The 23,510-nt window shown below is 40.4% G+C and overlaps 1 protein-coding gene across 1 annotated transcript in view; it reads right to left on the minus strand.

Annotated features, from left to right (window-relative positions):
* CNGA3 (cyclic nucleotide gated channel subunit alpha 3) overlaps positions 1–23,510 on the minus strand; it is a 55,592-nt gene that overhangs the window by 16,760 nt on the left and 15,322 nt on the right. Inside the window, exons 2-3 of the mRNA XM_072614593.1 lie at positions 14,320–14,433; positions 4,500–4,679 (exon numbers count right to left, since the gene is read on the minus strand). Of these exons, the coding sequence (XP_072470694.1) occupies positions 4,500–4,679; positions 14,320–14,433 (294 nt within the window). The remainder of the gene's footprint in view (positions 1–4,499; positions 4,680–14,319; positions 14,434–23,510) is intronic.

The raw sequence follows: 23,510 nt of genomic DNA on the forward strand, positions 1-23,510 counted from the left end.
TATATATATGCACATATATATACACACACATATATGTATATATATACAATATGTAAATATAATATTTACAAATTATATAATATATGACAATATATTATGGAAACAAAATATAATATATAAAACATTATATATCATATATTAAATATGTTCTATAAATTATGTGTAATATAAAATAATATATTATCTATTATATTATGTATAATATATAATGTATATTATGTAATATGATATATAACATTATACTACATGATAATATAGTATATGAAATATATACTATATGAATCTGTAAGATTTTCAGGAGCAGATATATGGAGGATAGATTAGAGAGGAGAGAATATCCATGTACGTGTATCTGGGGACATATTGTTTTCTCCCAGTAAGCTCTTTGACAGAAGGATCACGTTGATTTTGTCTTGTATCCCCAGCACTTAGTAGAGGTCCTTGCACAAAGCAGTCAATTAACAAACATTTGTTGACATGAATTGAATTATAACAGAGTCCGAAGGATCTATTTGGATTCTATGTCAGGAGCCCAAGCATATATGGTCTTATGCTAGGGTGATAGCAATGGGAAAACGGGAAGAAATAAAAAGGAGAGATATTGGAGAGGTGAAATCAACAGAGAGGGAATCAAAGATAATCTCAAGGCTGCTAAATTGGTGCCACAGGCAGGAACAGTGAAACCAAAATTGTCCAACTGGAACATAATGAGTTTGAGGTTCCAGTAAAGACATTCCATGAACAGTTGGAGATGTGGCTCTGGAGGTCAGAAGAGAGGTCAGGGCTGGAGAAGAAGCCTGGGGAGTCTTCTGCCAGGAGGTGATGGGTGAAACAGATTGAATTAACTTTCTGAGCAGACATGCCACAGTGGCTCACAGTGAGCTCCTATCCATTAAAGCTCCTAAGTCTTTCCTGTAATTGAGTAGCTGATATATTTTTTTTTTAACTCCAAGGGCTACACTTTACATTCAGGCCTATTAAATTTCATGTCCGTTCCAGCCCATCCCTGCAATCTGTGAAGATCTTTGTGACTTTTGCTTCTATCACCCGACATACTAGCTATCCCTCCCAGAACTCCTACCCAGTGTCCTTGTTGTTTATTACCACGTATGCATTCAACTGTCATCGGTCCTTCCCCACCCCCTCCACCCTCCACTTCAACAGCTTAAGAAAGTCAATTTGATCCCTGCTCTAAGCCTCTTGGCGTAGCTAGCCAGAGTCCTGCCTGTCCCTGATCCCACCCAGAACACACACACACACACACACACACACACACACACACACACACACAGTTGTGACCATGCTATGTGACTGAAGCTGTTGGCAGATGGACTAAGTAAGGCCTGACAGCCCAGCTCTCACTATTTATGGCACTAGACAGGCCAGTAAGATACCCTTTGGCTATTTCTGTCGCCCTCTCTGTCCAAGCAACAACTGAATTTTCCCTGTGCCATGGGGGAAGTGACTTTGCCCAGTTCAAGCTGCTGTTGCTCTTGGCTAGAACTGGGGGGTTGAGTGGGAGGAGGGGTCAAGAGGGAAGTTCAGCTGAGAGAGAGTCTCAGATTCTAGGGCTTGCTGGGTCATGACTGGTTCTGCTTGTTCTGAGGGTGCGAGGCTTGGCTCTGATTACGTAAAGAATTCCTGGAGGAATAATGAAGCTGATTCTCCTATTATTGTAGAGACATGTAAATTCAGGCCCATGGAGCTCTGTGGTCCAGAGAGGTGTTGTACAAACACACAAAGTACTGTCATAATGAGCCGCTGTTTACCGTGTTTATCCCACCTCATCCTACAGGGCCAATACATATCTTTCAAAACAGGAGGGAAAAGTGACCTCATCCATACTTGAGCCAATATCTCATTTTGCTTAGGAGGCAAAAGAAATCAAACAACCTAATGTGAACTTAAATTCCATTTCCTCCAGGAAGCCTTCCCAATTCCAGTTCACCTCCATTACATAGTCCCAAACCCCACTCCTACCCCATGTCCATGTCATTAGTCCAGCCTGTCAGCACCTTCATTCCATTCAGTCCCTCCACATTCTCTCTCTCTCTCTCTCTCTTCCTCTCTCTCTCTCTCTCTCTCTGTCTCTCTCTATTTTTCTCTCTCTCTCCAAAAGATATGTATATATGAATAGAAAATATATATAATAGAATATATAGTACATAAAGAAAAGGAATATATATGTGTATATATTTGTGTGTGTATGTATATGTATATCTATACACACACACATACATAATTTAATGTCTTGCTGAGCACAAGGTCAGAGAGACGACCATTTGGTTAGCATTGCCTTACCTATGATCCTATGACCCAAAGGGAGCCTGCATCTCCCTGCCTCAGAGCCACACGAGAAACTGCAAGATAAATAGACTGACTGGCCTTTTCACCATTAGAACAAATCTGATTGGCTAGCTGAGGGCTCCTAGTAAAATGACTTGGATAAACTCCCAGCCCCCAGTTTAGATTGAACCAAGAACTGGGAAAGTTTCTCTTTCATATTTGCAACCCAGGGGAAAATGCACACCAGGAAAATCATCATTAGCTTATCTAGGGGATGTTGTTCTATTTTAAATATTTAAGTATAAATCTTTATCAAAAGTTGTGGAATGGGGTGGGAAAAAGCTATATCTTATTTTGAGTGAGATCTTATTTTTCATGTATGGAGTGTGACCCTGGGTAAGACCTTGCGGATTCAGCCAAAGGGCATCGTTTCATTCTTCCAGGGAGATGACCTGAGACAAGAATAAACCCATCCTTGACACTTATCCAAGACATGCTTCCCCTGCTGAACTAACCCTCTTTCTATTCCCCCACCAAGCCCACACAAAAGTGTGCAAAAACACCTGCTGTGTTGATTGCAAAGGCTTGTAAGTGGCCAGTCATTACTTAGCTAAGTGTCATCAGTCGAATTCTGCAGAAACTGAGAGCCTCTTACAATGCAGCAAGTCCAGAGAAATACAAAGGTTTAGAGGCCAGTCTTCCTGGGCCAGAATTTGTCTGGGTCTGATCTTAAGGACCCTGCCTTCAACTCCACCAGTAGGCTGTTCAATTAGAAAGGCAGCTGGCCTTATCCTTTATACTTCCCTTTTAGGAACACCAGCCTCACTAGTGAGGGGTAGGGTAAAAAAGCATCTGGTGTGCTATAATAATGGCAGCTATTCCAGCTGGGTAGCCCGAACTTTAGTGGGTATATTGTTAGAGAGCAGTCCTGGGCCACCTTCTCTTCTGGCTCTACATTACTTCACTTAATTTCATCAGGGAGTTAATAAATTTAATAAGTACATTAGATCATCATATTATAATAAATAACATAATCTTTATATAATAAATAACATAATAATGAATAAATGAATGAATTAAATTTTAATAAATTTAATACACAAGTCAGGGATTTAATTACCATCTCTATGCTGATAATTCTCAGATCACCTATCCTGCCCCAGACTGTCTGTTGACCTCCAATCTATTATCTCCAATTGCCTTTCAGACATCTCAAACTGGATGTCTAATAGACATCTTAAACACAATATATCCAAAACAAAACTCATTATCTTTCCCCTTAAACTCTCTCCCCATCTACTTTCTTTATTACTGTAAAGGACAACACCCTCCCATTCCCTCAGATTCCCAATCTAGGAGTCATCCTAGATTCCTCAGTATCTCTACACAGCCCCCACCCCCCACAGCCAATATCTAATCTGTTGCCAAGACTTGTACAATTCACCTTTGTGACATCTCTCCAACATGCCCCCCTTTCTCCTCTAGGTGTAGGCCCTAATCACCTCTTGTCTGGATTACTGCGATAACCTGCTGGTGGGTCTGCCTGCTTCAAATTTCTCCCCACTCCTATCCATCCTCCATTTGGCCACTAAAATGATTTTCCTAAAGTGCAGGTCTGATCACATAGCTCCCTGTTGCCTTCAGGATCAAATACAAAATGCTTTGTCTGGCATTCGAAGCCCTTTACAACCTGGCCTCCTTCTACTTTTCCAGTGCTTTTTTATACCTTACTCCCCACCCATACTCTTTGATTCAGTGACCTTGCTCTCCTAGCTGTTCTACCAACAAGGTCCTCCATCTCTCAGCTCCAGACATTCTTTCTGGTTTCCCCCATGCCTGGAACGCTGTCCCTCTTTCTCTCCAATTACTGACCTCCCTGGCTTCCTTTAAGTCCCATCTTTTATTGTAAGTTTTCTCCAACCTCTCTTAATTCTAGTGCCTTTCCTGTGCTAATTATTTCTTATTTATCTTTCTCATAGCTTACTTTCTACATATTTGTTGGTTTGTTGTGTCCCATTATATTTTCTTCTCCTTGAAGGCAGGGAACTGTCTTTGCCTCTTTCTGTTTCCTCAGAATTTGGCACAGTGACTGGCATACAGTAGGCATTTAATAAATGTTTATTGATTGATCAATTGATCGAATAAGCAAAGAAAGAAAACCCAACCTTCCCCTTTGAAATCCCATCTCTCATTGTCTTTAGAAGGTGTCTTACCTTCTCTCCCTGTCTGACATCTCCTGGATGCCCAGGTTGGACTGGGAGTAGCTTTCTCGGCAGGACAACTCTTTTAGTTCTCCCCCTCGGAAACGCTCCAGGAAGGAATCTGGTCTTTGGTCTTCGTGACGTACATGTCTTGTAGCCCATGCTCTAAGGGAAAGGATGAGCCTTGACCACCTGCGTAGAAAGAAGGAAAGGGCAATGGGCTAAAAGAACATCACAGGTGTGGGGGCAGGAAGGGACATCAGAGGCTGTTGAGTCCATCTCCTTCATTTCACAAATGAAGAGCCCAACACACAAGGAGGTTGTCCAAAGTCACAGAGGTAGCAAACTCAGGTCATCTGGCTTCAGAGCTTTTCTTCACTGTATTATACTTCCTCCGAGGTGTAAGAAAATCTGGTTTCTGTTCCAAGTTCTGCTAGTCTCAGGAACCATGAGATTCTGGGCAAGTCTTTTCATCTCTCTTTGCCCTAGTGTCTTGATCTGTAATCCAGAATACATCAGATCCAGAGGGTAGGCAGGATGACATGATCACAATTTGAAAACAATGCATCCCAAAGTTTGGTGGTGGTGGTAGAAGGAAGGAAACAAACATTTGTTAAGTACCTACTATGTGCCAGGCATTGTGCTAACTGCTGTACAAATTTTATCTTATAGGAGCAGTGAGATGGCATAGTGGATAGAACACTGGTCCTGGAATCACAGAAGTCCTGAGTTCAAATTCAGTCTCAGACACTTAATAGCTGTGTGACCCTGGGCAAGTCACTTAAGCCCTGATTGCCTCCAAAAAACCTCAACTCCCCAAAATAAAAAAGAAAATGAAAAAAAAAACCATATCATTTGATTCTTGTAACAACCCTGGGAGATAGGTGCTATTGTTATCCCCAATTTACAATTGAGAAACTGAAAGCACAGAAAGGTTACATGTCTTGATCAGGGTCATGCAAGGAAATATCTGAAGCCAAATTCCTAACTCCAGGCCCAGTGCCCTACTCATTGCCCCACCAAGTTGCATAGTGCAAGGTCAAGGAAACACCATGGAGGAAAGAAGAGTTGAATTTTGTTTCAGCTAAAGTATCATTTTAAGAGGGTAACTTGCTTAGCAACCCCATCCTCTAATCAGTTAAAGACCATACAGACTGGAACATGAAGACCAGTAGCCCTTTCTGGGCGAAATGGAGCAAATATGTAAGACCTACACCTTTGGAATGGACCAGGCTCACATAGCTTACATTATTGGGAAGTGAGGTAGAGGGAACTAAGCAGTTTTGGATGGGCTATGGGATCTCAAAGTGGGATGGGCATAATATTTATAATTAATGTTTCTTTCTTGATTTTATAGATTTAGGTTAGCAAGCTCAGCTAACCTAACAAAACAGGCTATTTTTTAATCTTTTACTTGTATTTTGGGTATATAGCCGTCGACTGAGCAGTGGTACCCATAGTCTAAAGAGCCAGGCTTCAGTCGTAGGCATAACTAACAAAATGACTGATGAAAATGTTTTCCTGCTCACTATCTTTTGGAAAAGAGAGCAAAGACAGAAATCTATTTTAAAAAAACCCAGATAGTTATACAAGGTTCAAGAATATGATATTAAAAAGAGGAGGGGCAGCTAGCTGACATAGTGGATGGAGTGCCAGATCTAAATAAGGAAGACCGATTTTCCTGAGTTCAAATTTGGCCTCAGACTCTTACTAGCTGTCTGATCCTGAGCAAGTCACTGAACCCTGTTTGCCTCAGTTCCCCATCTGTAAAATGAGCTGGAGAAGGAAATGGCAAACCACTCTAGTATCTTTGTCAAAAAAACCACAAACAAGGTCACAAAAAGTCAGCACTACTGAAAACTATTGAACCACAATAACAGCAATTGAAAAGAAGAGAAAATTTTGAACAGATTTTAAAGGAGCATTTAGGTGCAATTTGATACTTCACCCTTGGATACAGATACGGACTCTGGTCCATAACTGGCTCCATTTCTTAAATTTTCAGTGTGCGCATTTTAACCTCAGAAACTGGCGAACACCAAGACTCAGGGCTTGACTTTATGGATTGTCTACTCAAGACATAAAAAGTGAAGGAGAAAATGTTAATAATGCAGATTAAGCTTTGAAAGGTAGCATGTGTACTTTTTTTTCTTTCAGTAAGCCAGTTGTGAAACGTTTGCCAGTACATCCCTGACCATCCCTTCTTTGTCCTACCTTGGTGTTAGTCAGAGCTGCTGGCCACTCTGCTAGCTTCCCAACAGGGGGTTCTGGAGACCTCAGGGGCCAAGAGACAATAGAAGTAAACAAGAACAAGGCTGAATGGAGGGGATGCTTTCCACCACGTGGTTTCTAGCAGTAGCCAGTAGCAACTGCCTTGCCTACTCCTAGGCCCTTTACTAGCTAGGCACAGGAGCTGTCAAGTTTGCAGTGTTGGCTTTATCCTGGATGTCTAACTCTCCTTCAACCCACATGACCAATCAGTTGTCAAATCTTGTCTGTTCTTACCACCTTATATAATATCTTTGGTTCTGTTTCCTTCCCTATTCACAGTCTCCATTCTAGTTCAGGGCCTCATCACCTTTCTTCTGGACTCTTACAATAGTTTCCTGATTGGTTTTCCTGCCTCAAGTCTCTTCCCTTTTTCAGTCATCTTTCAAAGAATTACCCAAGTGATTTTCCTTTTTTCCCCCAAGTCTGGCCACGTTATTCCAGTATACAGAAAACTCCAGTGTCTCCAACTACCTTTAGGATTAGCTATAAGTTCCTCTGTTTGACTTTCAAAGCCCTTCACTTACCTTTCCAACCTTATTCTACATTATTCCCCTTTTGAAACTCTACAATCCAGGTAGACTGGTGTTTTTGCTGTTACTTAGATTCTATAACCATACCTCATCCCCTGTCTCTGCACCTTTACAATAGTGTGCCCCCATACGCTCCTTCCTCACCTTTGCCTCTTAGAATATCTCATTTCTTTTTAAACTCTGTTCAAGAGTCACCTTCTAAAGCATGTTCTTTCAGGCTCCCCCTCCCTCCCAACAGCTGCTGCCTTTCCCCTCAAAAAATTACCTTGTAATTTATATAAATTTATTTATGTACAGATTGTCTTCTTTCAGAGAATATAAGCTCCTTGAGGACAAGAATTATGCATTGTCATCTGTGTGTCACAGCCTTAACATAATGCTTGGCACATAGTAAATAGACACCTTTTGATTGACTGATTAATTCCTAGTCTTCAACTCCTATAATTTCCAAACTTTAATTAAATTTCTAGCATGAAATTGGACTTCTGGCACTACCAAGGTAATTGACTTTTACTCTGAGTTTTCCATAACTTGGGCCAAAGTGACTTTTGTTGCATTATGCTTAATGGAACTGCTGCCTGTTGGGCTGCCACCTACCATATAGGAAATAATTCCCAATGGATCATACAAGGCAATAGAGCACAAGGGAATGCTGGTTTTAGAATCAGGTGACATGAGTTCTATTTTTGGCTTTGTTTTGTTTTTGTGATTGTTGTTTACTCATTTTCAGTCATATCTGACCCTTTTTGGGATCTTCTTGGCAAAGATATTGGAGAGGTTTACCATTTAACTTCTCTATGTCATTTTACAGATGAGGAAACTGAGGCAAACAGAATCCAGTGACTTGCCTAGGGTCCCACAGCTAATAAGTGTCTGAAGTCAGATTTGAACGCAGTCTTCTTGACTGCAGGCCCAGCACTCTCTATCCACTGTATCACCTAGCTGCCCTATTTTTGGTTTTGCTACTTCTTGCCACAAACTTCTGTGGACTACTTTAGTTTCCTCATCTGTAAAATGAGGAGGTTGGGTTAAATGACCTAGAAGATCTCTTATAGCTCTGAAATGATGATGATGATATGGAGAGGTTCTTCAGAGAACTTCATCACCATACATAGCAATGGAATTTTTTACTCCAGCAGGGGCAAGGCACCATGGTAGATTGATGCCAGCTTCTATGCCCTAAGTCAGGAAGATTTGGAATGAAATGACCAATGATAGATCCATTTTTGGAGAGCTTGGCTATGGCTGTTTGCAATGAATTAGGCTGATCAACCTCCTATACTCATCTATTATTGAATGAATCAATCCGTACATATATATTAAGAACTTTCAAAACCGGCTAAGCCCAATGATTCTCAGGATTACTTCTCTACTTCTGTGGCAGTGACCTTCTCACCCTGGCTGTATTTAAGGTCTCCTCCTCTGATTGGAGAGTTCCTCTCTAGAACCTCCATTTGAGGAAGTACGCAAGACAACCACAGTCAATTTAAACCATGACTCTCTAGAATATTTTTTCACTTTGACCTTGTGAGGGCACTCACTCTCTACCCTGCCCTTCAGCTTCAGCTTCTTTTCATGTCTTTTTTCCCACACATAAGGATGTCCTCTTTTGTATACACTGGTTTTCTAGTACTTATACAGTACATAGCACATAGTAAGCTATCTGTCTGTCTGTCTATCTTCTATTGTGTCAGGCAATGCTGGGCACTGGAAATGATATAAAAAAAGAGATAATCTCTACCCTCAAGAAGCTTACATGCTCCTAAAAGTATTATATCACAGTTCTGGTTAAAATTCTGGATCTTCCAGTTCTGGGTAAACTAATTCTGACCATCCAGAGCTATTCATTGACTAGGTCATAGACGGTAGCTCTGTGCTTGCCTTTTAGACAGATTTGTGTTGTCCTTTATTCACTTTGCTAGAGTCCCAGTGCTATTCATTCAAAGGAGAGTAGAGAATTACCTACTATTTTGTCGTAACTATGGAGTCTTAAATATTATCATGGTCCAAGAGCAGTTTCCTTGGTTATACATCTAGAACTAGAAGAACTCATAAGTTGGTAAGTCCAAGCCTTTCATTTCCTATAGTGGGAAATGGTAAGATAGGTTAAACGACCGGCCCAAAATCACACAGGTAGGATGGACTCCATCAGAAGTGAGGTTTGGACCTAGGTCCAAAGCTAATGATCCTTCTATTGTCCCATAATACCCAAAATGATGGACCTGTTGGTAGGAAGAGGGAAGCCACCAAAGTGGCCTACTGAAAAGTACTTAACCTTTTAGCCAAGACAATTTGATGACCAGAGAGCAGCATTCCAGACCTTGCTCAACCTGTATAAATATTGGGTTATACTCCTAGATTTTTAAGGTTTACAAATTTGATGTTTCAAGACTTGTTCACCCAGAGAGTATTGGCTTATCTTGTTGATATCATCTTCTCTTTAAACTCTTATGTGCAATACTGAGTTGGTCTGAACCATCCTTCAGTGCCCACATCACCATGGGCTATTCACCAAATTAGTGAACAGCCAGTTTCAGAAGCGGCTACTCTCAGTCAAACCACATATGAGTTATGGAGCATAATATCCCAGAGTCCTTAACATTGACCATTAAGAGCCTGAAACATCTTTAGACCATCTTGCGGTTCAATCAGTCCCAGATTTGCTGGAGGCTCTTTGGTTGTCCATTTGACTTCTCCATCCCCTATGTTCTAGGACACTGAAATCTGCATTATCCGAAAAGCCTGAGTTTTGACACCCATTGCCTAGAAACTATGGATTTTGTAGACATTAAATGTTAACAATTTTACTAATTCAGCAACAGCAGCTAAAGCTTACCTATACAGAGCTCACAGATGCATCTGTCCACCCTTCAAACAGGCACAGTGCCTATAAGCGGAGGAAATGTTAGTCTCTAGAAGACTCCTACAACTGTACTCATACTCCATCTCCAAGGTAGACTTGATGAGCAGTGATTTGTCTAATATTCCTGACTATGGGTCAAGGAACTTAACACCTTGCCTATAACTGCCTGAGACTTCAGTGGTCATAATATCCTCTAGTGTGTCCAATCTTGATAATCATTTACTTAGGCCAATGACTGAGTGACAACCAAATAATGCCTGACAGCTTAGATCATTTCCATTACTGGGTGGCAAGAATGTTCACTTTCATTAGGGACCTGCCCCATCTGTGAATACTATGGTACCTTGGGGTGGGGTGGATGGGGTAAGTGAGGGGGTGATAGACACCTTGGTCAGTTAAAATGATTTACTTCCTTGTGTCAGACTTTGTACCATGGCTTAACTTACACACCTACTCCTGAACAAAATTTCCTGGATCCACAGTGCTCCCCTTCATATCATCTACATTTGGGGTCCTCATTTTATCTCATACGATTTGACTGCTCCATTCATGGCACATAAGTGGAGAAAACATCCTAGCTGCTTTGGGTGAGTAGAGGTGGTAGATAAAGGGCAGGCTCAAAGCTGAAATCTCAGGAAGGTGGATACTTGGGACATATAGCGAGGCTAGAGGAATTCTGTCAATAAGGGGCAGGATTTCTTGAGTTTGATGTCCTGTTCTTTAGGACAAGGGCTCAGTTGATCCACATACCTAAAAAACCATAAATTTAGATGAATGGAAAGGAAGCCAGGAAAGTTCAAAGGAATTACCCTCTGGCCTTTTCCAACCTTAAGAGCTGGAGAATAATGGAAATGAATGATAGAAGGGGGAAAAAAAGGCTGAAGACCAACATTGCCAAATCTAGTCATATTTCCCCATGACGCTCACGTGGAGTCAATTTTTTTTAACCCAATTAGAGGATTTTGTTATTTCTTTTAAATCCCTTCTTATCAGATTTGGGAGATCAGTCTGACTTACTGAGATAGTTTTCTATTCTGATTCTATCATCTAGTGAGTTAGCATTTTTCCCAACTTTGTGTCAGTCACCAATTTGATTAGCCTGTTCCTGAATTCCATCCCCCCTCACCAAACATCTGTTGAATATTTCCCACTGGACTTCCATAGGCAACTCAAATTAACACATCTAAAATACAACTTGTTTATCCCAAATAACACTCCTGGTTTTATGGTCCCTCCCTAACCACTCTTCTTCCTAGCTTACCATCCTTCTAATCCCCTAGATTTACAGCCTCACTGTTAATTTTTCCTCACCCTACATATACAAGAGATGGCCAAGGCTTGTCAATTCACACTCAACATCATTTCCTTCATTCGTTGTCTTCTCTTTTCTTACATAACTACCATCATTGCTCAGGTCCTCAGCACCTCTTGCCTGGATGTTTGCAAAACCCTTCACTTAGTCTCCTTGATTCAACCCAACTTCAGCCCAATGACCAAAGTGGCCTTCTGAAGCACAGGTCTAATCATACTATTCATCTACACAAAAAACTTGCAGTGGATCCTTATCGCCTTTAGGATGAAATATATGCACCTCTGGAAATTCTTTATAATTTGTCTCCAGCTTGCGTTTTCAGGCTTAGTACACATTATTCTCCTTCAATCATTCTACATTCCAGTCAAATTGGCCAGCTTGCCTTTCCTCACATTCGTAACATTCTGTTCCTTCTGCCTGGAAGGCACCCAATCCTCACCCAGATGACAGGATTCCGAGTTCTTGTCAAAGCCTAGCTTGAGTGACATCTCTTACCAGGCCTTTTCCTTATTTCCCCCAGTTGCTACTCCTTCCTCCCCCCATTACTTTGCATTCACTATATACATATTTTGAATTTACTTAGCTGTATGTATAAGGGCAGCTTATTGGCACAGTGGGTAGAGGGCTGGGACAGGAATACCTGAGTTCAAATCCAGCCTCAGACACTTACTTACTGGGTGACCCTGGGCAAATCACTTAACTTTGTTTGCCTTAGTTTCATTATCTGTAAAATAAGCTGGAGAAGGAAATAGCAAATTGCTCTAGTATATTTGCCAAGAAAATACTAAACAACAGCAAAAGATTTATACACACACACACACACACACACACACATATATGTATATATGTGGAACATAAGCTTCTCAAGGGCAGACAGAGGCTGTTTTGTTTTCTTTTTATCCCCTAGGCTTGGCACACAGCAGGTGCTTAATTAGTGCTTATTGATTGACTGAAGGGAAATAAGAACTGAATGAAGGAGATAACCTTAATAATCTCAAGTTTCCCAAGAATATTACCCCTGATCTACAAAGCTGGGCCTTGTTTTTCATGCAAAATTTTTTAAGTACAGTTAACCCTTCCAGATCACTACTTTCCCAATTGCAGTTTTGTTATAATCACAGGTCAACATAAAAATTTAAATGGGAATTTGGGGGCAGTTTTGCAGAAGCCATAGACAACATGTGAAGGCCAGCAGATGACACAGAAAAAGTTTAGAAACTCAGAAATATATACTGTAAACAACCCTTAAAAGAAAAATTTTAAAAATCAGACTTCTCTGATATGAAGGGAGGACCAAAACATTTTGCTTGGATTTTCAAGACTATAAGGGCCCAGTGCCCCCAAACCCCACATTGTGGAAGGGATAACTATAGTTCCCTAGAATGCTAGGATCTCCCCATTAGTATTTAAGGTAAGATCAATGCTATTTTTCAGACAGAGGGGGAAGGGTGTAGAGAGAACATTTGAGGTGAGAGGAAAAAAGGAGATTGAATAATGAATAATAACCCAGAGCTCCTAAATTTTTTGCCTGAGGTTTTTAAGGTCAGACTTTTTTAGGGAAAAAAAAGAGAGCAAAAAGGGAGGTCAGCTTGGTATTACTGAAAACCAATTACTGATGAGGAGTCTGGCCTCATTAACTCTTCTGTTGTGGGTAAATTTATTCTCAGGAATTTAAGCAATAATTCAAGGATAAGACAGCATGGATAGACTGCCACAACAAAAAGAACACAGAATTTAAAGTTGGAAGATCTGCTTCTGTCATTTCAAATCCTATTTCTGGTACTTGCTACCTGTGTGACTTTGTCGATCTCAGTTTCCTCATCTCCAAAATGAGGATGATACATGGGCTACCTGACTCATAGGGATGCCATGAGGATCAAATGAGATAATATGAAAACATTTTGTCACTATAATGTTTGGCTTTGGGACTGGACCTATGATTCATTACTGTAAGGAACTCCTGGTGAGGAAATTGTCGTTAAGAAGGGCTTTAAGAAGGGAAATGACTTGACCAGGGTCATACAGGCAGCATGGGTCAGTGACATGACTTGAACCCAGACCTTTCTCTCTATCTGATGCCATGATACCTCTTTTGAAAAAAGTGTATAATATATTCAATAAGAATAATAATGCATAACAAAATACTTAGTAGATTTTAGACATCGATTTAGATTACTTTTGTTGGGGTAGAGCATGGGGATTATGACATTGGACCCCACAGATACTGATAAAGCAATCAAATTCTTCAAGTTTAATGGTCTTTGCAAAGTTATTGGTCTTGTAGCATGGCTTCATGAAATATATCGGGAAGGGTGGGGCAGCTAGATGATGCAGTAGATAGAACACTAGTCCTGGAGTCAGGAGGATCTGAGTTCAAATCTGAATTTAGCCACTTGACACGTACTAGCTGTGTGACCCTGGATAAGTCACTTAACTCTGATTGCTTTGTGAGAGGAAGAAAAAAAAATATATCATGGAATCCTCCAAAAAGACATGTCTTCCTTTAAGATGACTTTAGTCATCCCTTATCTGTTCAGTTCCTCTTGTTCCATGTTTTTGTCCTTCCTCTAACCTGGCCAATTCTAGCAAGTCTGATTGGTATTGCTAGTGGTAGAATCAGCTCTGCTTCAATCAAACTCACTTACCAGGCCAAGCGGTTACCCTGAAGAAATCCCTTTCCACTACAGAGATTCAGCTTAGACCTTTCAGAGGTTTAGTACCTTTGGGCCAAGATAAAATCAGTCATAGGTAGAACTCTAAGCCTTCGCCTTTCCTTACCACCCTTTTCTTCCCATGACTACTCTCTTTTCATGTAGACTTCCTTCATAGGATGAGCAATATTATTTCTTCTGTTACCTGGCTGGCCTCTGGCTTGTGAAGGAACTTCTGCAGGATTCAGAGGGGGCTCTGGTCTCCATGGTAATCACCTGCTGCAGTTCTGATGATGAGTCCTCACGTGGGGAATGAGCCCTATGAAATGAAATGTGCAGCAAGCTGATTTGATTACAAACTCCCCATCCCATGGAGTGCAGACAGGAATAGGGTGACTAGATACCCAGCTAGCTTCACCAGGGATAGCACCACTGGGGATCCGGGACACAAGAGGCTCACTGAACCAATCCATATTCAAGTGAAACCTTTCTTTCTGGGAATCACACATGCCCTTTGTTTAGCGTCTGGCCCACCATGATCCTGGAGAGTGGTGATGTCCCTCAAACATCATGGACTGAGTGAGGGAGACAAATTTCTGCAACTTCCATAATGTTTGCAGTGTTCACGTAGCTCTTTACAAGAAACTCTAGTGATAAGTTTTACTTGTGCTCTTTGTCCCGGAAATATACTTGGCCTTGACCTGGAATGTGAAAGAATTTTTTTAATGTTTAATCGTGTTATGTTAAGTGCTTTGTTTTTTTCCCTGTGACTGATGACATGCCTTTGCCACCTAAGCTATTATGGGGCAGCCAGGTAGCCCAGTCAATAGAGTACTGGACCTGAAGTCAGGAAGACTCACTTTTTTTTAGGTATATATGTGTAGGTTCATTACAGTTTATTGGGTTAATTGGAGGAGTTTTGGGAGTTTATTCATGAGACCAGTCTTTGGCAGCTGGAGGACTGAAATAATGAACCCCTATTCCCTGCTTAGGCCAGGTCAGATATTACATAGAAACAGAGCAAAGAAAGCATAGTGCCTGGGATGGCCCAGGGACATGTGCAAGTTTTCCTGTGAGATAGCTGGAGCTTCTTTTGCTGTTTGCATTCATTCAACTGTAGAATCATAGGACATGTTCTCACAGTCGACAATCAGCACTGAGATATATTGTCCAATACAAACCAGTCAGACTAAGTTAATTCCTTATGGGAGAGATTCTGACAGCCTTCTATGGCTTTACAAAATTATTTTTTGCAACTTCTTTTCACTCAAGATGCTGTGACCTCAGACAGAGGTACATCTGATAAAATAGTGAAGGAATAGGAAGGTGTTGTTTAAGACACTGATCTTTTAAAGAATCTCTTTCAGTGTAGACAGATTCACCTTCTTGAGTTCAAATCTGGCCTCAGACACTTAATAGCTGTCTGACTCTGGGCAAGTCACTTAACTCTGATTACTTTTCAAGAAAAAGAAAGAAATACATCATGTAATCTTCCAAAAAGACATGCCTTCCTTTTAGATGTCTCTAACTCTGTTTTAACTTTGTGGTCTCAGTTTTCTCATCTGTAAAATAAGTTGAAGAAGAAAATGGTAAAGCACTCTAATATCCTTGCCAAGAAAACCACCAGTGAGGTCACAAATAGTTGGATGTAACTGAAAACAACTCAACAACAGTGATTCTTTTTATATTAGTATATATTTTACGTTAATAGTCATCTGTATGCATGTCAGCTCCCTGACTGTAAGCACCATGAAGTCAGAGAAGACATACCCAAACTTTCTATCTCCAGCACCTAGAACACTGTTCTGCACAGAGTAGGTGCTTAATAATTGTTGATTGAATATTTTAAAACTTAATTTTTTATTATGAAATTAGTTGACAAATATGATCATTTCAGTATACAAAGAATTTTAAAAAGAGGATCGCTGTATCAAACCGAACTTTCATTATATTTTGTTTTTTTAAATTGTATCATAAATATTAACATATAGTAACAAAATTTCCCAATTTGTGTTTCCTTCTGCACTTCTTGGTGTTTTCTTCTGTGTTCTTTATATGTATTTATTGATGGCAAAATATGAAGAACACTGGGCCTGAAATCAGGAAGACCTGAGTTCATATCGAGCCTCAGACATTTGCTAATTAACCTATATAACCCTGGGCATTTCACTTAACTTCTGTTTTTCTCAGTTTCCTTATCTGTAAAATGGGAATAATAATTGCAACCATCTTCTAGGGTTCTTGTGAGGATCAAATGAAATAATATTCATAAAGCTTTTAGCATAGTGCCCAATACCAATAAGTTTTATACAAATGTGAGCCATTGGCTATTATTTTTAAAAGTCCCCATGATTATCCACGAAGTCACTCTCCATGTAACAGATAAATCAAGCAAAGCAATTTAACGTTCTGACCATGTCTGAAAATGAGTTGGTTGAATTTGAATTTGCTGTCTGTCATATGCTTTCGATGTTAGTCTTTATCAGTGTTGCTATTGGGGGCGTATGAGCTCCCTAAGGAGGGGGCTCTTTGTACAACATCTGGCACATGCCCATCAGTAATAAATCGGTCATTTTTTATAGTGACAGTTATAAAATGACACCACTACTATCCATTGGGATTGAAATAAATTTTTTACATCAATGTCAATCCCCTTACTTACTTTAATGTCTGACTGAACAGTTTCCTTTCTAATTCCATTCTCCATACCCAAAACTTTGTTAAGTCTGGAAGGCAGTGGGACATGGGGCTATATTGATAGACCTGAAGTCAAGAAGAACTGGATTTAAATCCTACTTTTGAAACTTAGTTGTGTGATCCTGGGCACGTCACTTAACCATGAGTCCATCTGTAAAATAAGGATAATAATAGTATTTACCTATTACATGTCAAGAGGCTCAAATATGAGAAATTGTTTTGTGAAACTTAAGACACTATGTAAATGCCAATTACTATTCATTTGCAAACTTGTCTTCAGTTTTATTCTCCTTTTTCCCAAAGACTTGAGCCTGCTGTTTCTTTCCTTTTTCTGATTTTGTCCTCAATTCCTTTCCCACCACTCTCATTTTCTAGATGAAAGAATGTTCCCAGAACAGCGCCTCCCATGGTCTTATCCCACAGTGCAAGTTAGGAAAGAGGAATGCAGGAGTCTGGGGTAATGCTCTATATAGTCTGACAATAGCAGAGAGCGGGCATTAAGAGCTCCCTTCCCTCTTCCCATCATTCTCCTTTTCCCTCATCATACATTTGTCACCTTCTCTCCCTCTGCTAACATACCCCAGAACATATCTGTGAAGGTCTCCTTTGGTCTAAGTCTAGAGAATCAAGCTCATTGGATCTTATTCCCACAATCAGTGAGTACTTACTGGGTTTTGGGCATGTCATTTTCTTTTCCCTGAAATAGAGTATCACTTTTTTCACTCCTCCACTAGAATGTAAGTTCTCTGAAGGCAAAGTGTGTGTGTATGTGTATGTGTATGTGCGTGTGCGTGTGTATGTGCGTATGTGTGTATGTGTGTATTTTAATCCATGTGTCCCTGTTGCCTATCATAATGCCTGACTATTTTAAGTTAAATTGAATTTACTCAGTCAAGTAATGCTTACCAAGTGACTACTACGGGGCAGACTGTGGATCAGAACCCCAAGCCCCTGTGTTCCTCTTCCCTAACTCTATCTACTTTGCCATCAATAAACACTTGTAAAGAACACAGAGAAAAACACCAAGAAATGCAGAAGGAAACACAGATTGGGAAATTTTGTTACTATAGTGTTAACATTTATGACACACTTAAAAATTATGATGGAAGTTCACAGTTTGATATAACAATCTTCTTTTAAAATTCTTTGTATACTGAAATGTTCATATTTGTTGATTGACTTCATAATAAAAAAATTAAGATTGAAAATGTTCAGTCAACAATTATTAAGCAACTTCTATGTGCAGAACACTGTGCTAGATGTTGAAGATATGAAGTTTGGGTATGTCTTTTCTGACCTCACACAACTTACAATCAGGGAGCTGACACACATCCAAATGACTATTAACATAAAATATGTAATAAGTACATAAAAGAGTCATTATTTTTGAGTCCTTTTGCAGTTGTATCCAACTATTTGTGATTCTGTTACGCTCTGGGGATACAAAGAAAGCCCCTAACAAAATGGAACAAACTATCCCCTGCCGTCAGGGAGTATACAAGTCTAACGGGGGAGAATAATACACAAACTACGTACAAATAAAATGTACAAGATAACCTGGGGAATAGAGTAGGAGGGAAGGCACTCAGATTAAGGGGGGCTGGGAAAGGATTCTTGCAGAGACATAAGGAATCCAGGAAAGCTAAGAGGCTGTGATGAGGGAGATGAGGAGGGGGAGAGTTTCAGGGACAGGGGACAAGTAATGAAAATGCTTGGAGTTGGGACATGTCCTAACCAGAAATGGGGAACCAGTGGCCCTCTTAAGTGTGGCCCTTTGTGACCTAACCCCTGTTGCCTGGCTCTGTCTCTTCTCTTTCTCCACTCTCTTGGTGAACTCATCAGTTCCCATGAGTTTAACTATCCTGGGCCATCTCCAGTCATCCTGATGAATATCTGGTCACTGGATTCAGATGGCTCTGGAGGAGAAGTGAGGCTGGTGACCTGCACAGCCCTCCCTCACTCAAAACAAAGTCACGTGCAAGTCATGTCATCATTTCTCTAATGACATGGTCTTCTTTGGCAACAAAGGACGAACACAGTGAGTTTAACTATCAGCTCTTGACATGTGATGCCAAACTCTACAGATCCAGCCCTCCTCCTTCTTCTGTGCTCTAGTTGTCTGTCATACATGTCTTCCTTGATCTCCCGATTCAACAGTACTCATTACCTTCCTCACAACATCTGCCCCTTTTCTAACTTTTCCTATGTCTGATAAGGATTATTGTTGTTCTTTAGTCATTTTTTGCAGAACCCTTTTGGGGTTTCCTTGGTGAAGATACTGAAGTGGTTTGCCATTTTGTTCTCTATCTCATTTTGCAGATGAGGAAACTGAGGCAAGCAGAATTAAGTGACTTGCCCAGGGTCACACAGTTAGTAAGTGTCTGAGGCTGGATAGGACTACTGACTCCAGACCAGGTGTTCTATCCACTGAGCCACTTAACTTGCTGATAAGGGTACTACCATCTTTCCTATGACCCAGTTTTCCAATGTCAGATTCACACACTGACCTTATAATTACCATTCCTTGGCCAAATATTTCCTTAGCTCCCATTATGCTCTATCTTATAATAATGATCTGAGCATGTAGAATATCCCTCATTCTGCTTTATATTATAATTTTTAATGTACATATCTATATACACACATATATAAAATGATTACGCAAAGTCTTCCCTCTCTTCCTCCTAGAATAGAAGCTACCTGAAGCCGGGGACCATGTCACTGTTTATTCTCATGTTCCCAAGGCACAATATCTTGCTGTTATTTGATGAATTAAATTAAATTTACATTGACCTATCTTGGAAGTTTTGTGCATCTTCTTGGGGTTTGCTCATGTTTCTTCTAGAAAAGAGGCCCTATGCTTCAGTTCCATGAGAGAGATATTTATCTGCATTTATTTCTTATTCCTCTGCACTGGAGCTGGCACACAAACAAAGGCATGCCAAGTCAGTGTGACCTGGGCTCTTTGGGACGCAGAAAATCAGCTGTAATTCTAGTCCTCTGAGATACTTAGTTCCACAACAATGCAGAGCTAGAGGACAAGTCATCTTCAATTTCTCACTCTCTCTCATCCCTGTATCCAATTTAGGATCAAGGTCTGTCCATTCTATCTTTGCAACATCACAAATATGCCCCCTTCTCTCCTCTGACAGTGCCACTGCTCTGGAGCAAAGCCTCAATCACCTTACAACTGGATTATTGCAATAACGTGCTGGTGGATCTGCCTGCCTCCAGTCTCTCCCTCATCTAGTCCATCCTCCATGTAGCTGCCAAAAGGATATTCCTAAAGAGTAGTTTGACCATGTTAACCCCTTGATCCCCATCCTATCAACTCCAGTGGTTTCCTATTACCTCCAGGATCAAAAATAAAATCCTCTGTTTGCCTTCTAAAGCCCTTCATAGCCTAGCCTCTTCCTCCCTCCCTATCTTTCCATTCATCTTGCACTCTACTCCCTTCTACATCAAGTCAACTAGAATTCATTAAGTGGTGCCAACTATGTGCCAGATAGTGTGCTAAATGCACTTGGATACAAAGAAAAGCAACTCCCCCCAAAAAACCCTCAAAAAAACCAGCTGTAGAGGAACTCACAGTCTAATGTGGGTGACAAATTAAAAGCAACTATGTGCAAACATGATATCTATATATTTATATATATATATATGTATATGTATATCTATCTATCTATCTATCTATCTATCTATCTATCTATCTATCTATCTATCTATCTATCTATTTATGGCAAATTGGAGATAATCTTAGACAAAAGGCATTCCTAAGATGAAGGAGGACTGGGAAAGGTTTCTTGTTACTTTCTTTGTTTTGGAGGCAATTGGGGTTAAGTAAATTGCCCAGAGTCACACAGCTAGTAAGTTTCTGAGGCTAGATTTGAACTCAGGCCCTCCTGACTCCAAGACTGCTGCTCTATACACTACAGCCATCTACCTGTTCCCTGGGAAAGGCTTCTTTTTTAAAAAATTATTTTATTTGTTTTCATTGTTCTACAATCACTTTCATATAGCTTAGAATTTTTCCCCTCGCTCCTCCTCTTCCCAGAGTTGGTCTTGATTTTGAGAAAATCTGATTCTTAAATTATCTCTCCTTGCTATGTTTTCTGGGTTAGCTGATTTTGATAGTAGATACCTTGAAATTTCCTTCTATTTTTTCAGTCTTTTAATTTCATTCCAATAAGTTCTGTTGTCCATTAAATCATTGGTTTCTATTTGATCCAATCTAATTCTCAGAGACTTTGTTACTTGGCTAAGGTTTACCAGCTTCCATTCCAAACCATTCTCCTTCTAATTCTTTCCTCCAGCATTCTTATTTTACTTTCAATTTCATTTTTCATTTCTTGCTTCTTCTCTTCCAAGTACTGTCCTTTTTTTGGCTGTCCTTTTGCCAAGTCAATTTTTTCCCTCCAAGACTCAAAGGCTACAACAGCTCGTAGTTGTTGTGGAGTTCTTCTTGTCTTCTGGGCTGATTTCTTGAGTGTATATGGATCCATAGTATTTCTTTATCTTGGTCAACGATGCATTATCTTACTCATATCGCCAGTCTCAGTTTCTCAGTTGAGACTTTGTGTCACGGTCAAACTAATCCCCTTTCCTGCACTCTTGACAAAGATGGTCAGGCTCTGTTTGGTCCCCACATGGATTCTTTTGACTCTTGCTGGCTGACTTCCACTTACGTTGGTGTGCCTATCTAGAGTGTTGGGAGGTTTTAGGCTCCTTGCTGAATCATCTGGGTTTAGAGCTCTGAATCTTCAAGGAAATCTAGCTCATCTCCAGTTAAAGTATTATGGCCTTCCAAAATATGTCAGTGATCAAATCTGGCCTGGCCTAGGCACTGCCAGCTCCCAGCCTGCCTCTGTTGTCAGAATGCAGTGGATTTCTGACCGCTGACTCATTAGCATCAAGTTACACAATGCAGGATGCTCCAGTTGTCCTTGAAGCGTCTCTGGTCCTCACTGGCTGGCTTTTGTTTTATTTGTCCATGCTCACACTGGTTTCTCTCCAATAGGAGTCCTTTCCTATTGCCCAGAAGTTTGTGACTGTCTTTTTGTATGGTGGATGAGGGTATTTACTCTAGTTTCTATTGAGATTTCTTGATAATTATTTGGTTTGGTGCTAATCTTAAGCCTTTGTTGGAGTTCATGGGAACTCCCATGGGCCTTGATATTCACTGGAGTGACTCCCCAGCTGATAGCTACGGGAGCTAGGTTGGAAACTAAGGCCATGATCTGGGGTGGAAGGGCTGGAGGCTATGCTTTTTCTAAGGGCTCTTGGACTTCCCTGAATTATGTTAGCAGTTGGTCAGTGGGTGTTAGTGACAGAATGGTGGAACCCTTCTCTACTGGGCTTGTTCTACTAGGTGATGGCCCTAGGGTCTGGGATATGAGGGACACTGTTATTCCTGGAATTATTGGGCTTCCCTGTTCCAGAGATGACAATTGTTGACACCTGTTCTTGTTTTTGTTGGTGGGAATGCTGGACCCCTTCACAGGGTTTGTTTCCCTGGATGGTGGCCAGGCTGGATGCAAGTGAAAATCCACTTGAAAAGAAACTTCTTCTGTGTAGAACAATCAAGAATCAGATCAATGTGCTTGTGAATCTTTTTTTTGTTTGTTTTAATTTTCTTTACCTTCCTTCTAAACCCTCCTGGGGCCCAGGTTTCATCAGGCAGATTAGGAATCATCCAGGCAGCGGTCTCTGGGGGACTGAAATTTCATTCTGTTTGACTTCACGAGCTCAGGCAAGCCAAATTAACTGTCACGTGACCTATTTCAACCTCATCATCCTTTTTTCAACAAGGCAGTAACAAGATCTAGGTAGGAGGCAAGAATCACTCCCTCCCCAGATCCTTGATAAGACAGCTCCATACTCTTGGCAATAATATTTGCCACAGAGAGGGGTGGGGAGGGGGCACATTTCCCAAGCCATCTCAATCAATTATTCATAAAGCCAGGGAAAAAGACAGAAAATAGTTGTAATTGTCACAGGATGCTAGCAGCTAACAAGCAGTCTCAAGTCAGGAAGCAAGTCAGGACAAGGGAGGCAAGAGTCAGAGTTGAGTGCCATAGGCATTTCTGAAGGACTTAGGTGTTCAGCCTACATCAACCCTGACTCAGTCAGCAGTTCACAAGAGATTGGTGCTCTTACCTGGTTTCCATCAATGAAATGAGGAGCAGATTTAAGAGCCAAGATATCTCATCAAGCAAAATCTTAAGAAATGAATACTCTCTCCCAGGTTGCTCAATAACCCTTGACCATTACAAATAATGGGTACCACTAGTAGCTAATAATGGTATTCATAATGAGATTATTACTGTTGTTTTAAAATCTGGAACTCTGGAATGTCCTCAATGTAAGGGAACTCCCAGCATATAAATTCCTTCCATGATTGTAGATCCACACCTTCTCTACCACTTATACTCTTTGACAAGTTGACTAGGGGGCACTGGGACATTAAGTGACTCATCACATAACTGGTATGTCCCAGAAGCAGAACTCAAACCCATAGCTTCCTGACTTTCTAAATTTAACCCTCTAGCTACTTGGCCACCTTGCCTCTCTCCTATGATAATTTTTAATTTTTATTCTTATAACTTTATTATAACTATTATATATAATATAATTATAATGATATATAATTGTTATAATTTTATTAATATTTTTTAGTTTGCAACATTTATAAGATTTTGA

This window comes from Notamacropus eugenii, chromosome 5 (genome assembly GCF_028372415.1).
Source record: "Notamacropus eugenii isolate mMacEug1 chromosome 5, mMacEug1.pri_v2, whole genome shotgun sequence".
Lineage (NCBI taxonomy): Eukaryota > Metazoa > Chordata > Mammalia > Diprotodontia > Macropodidae > Notamacropus > Notamacropus eugenii.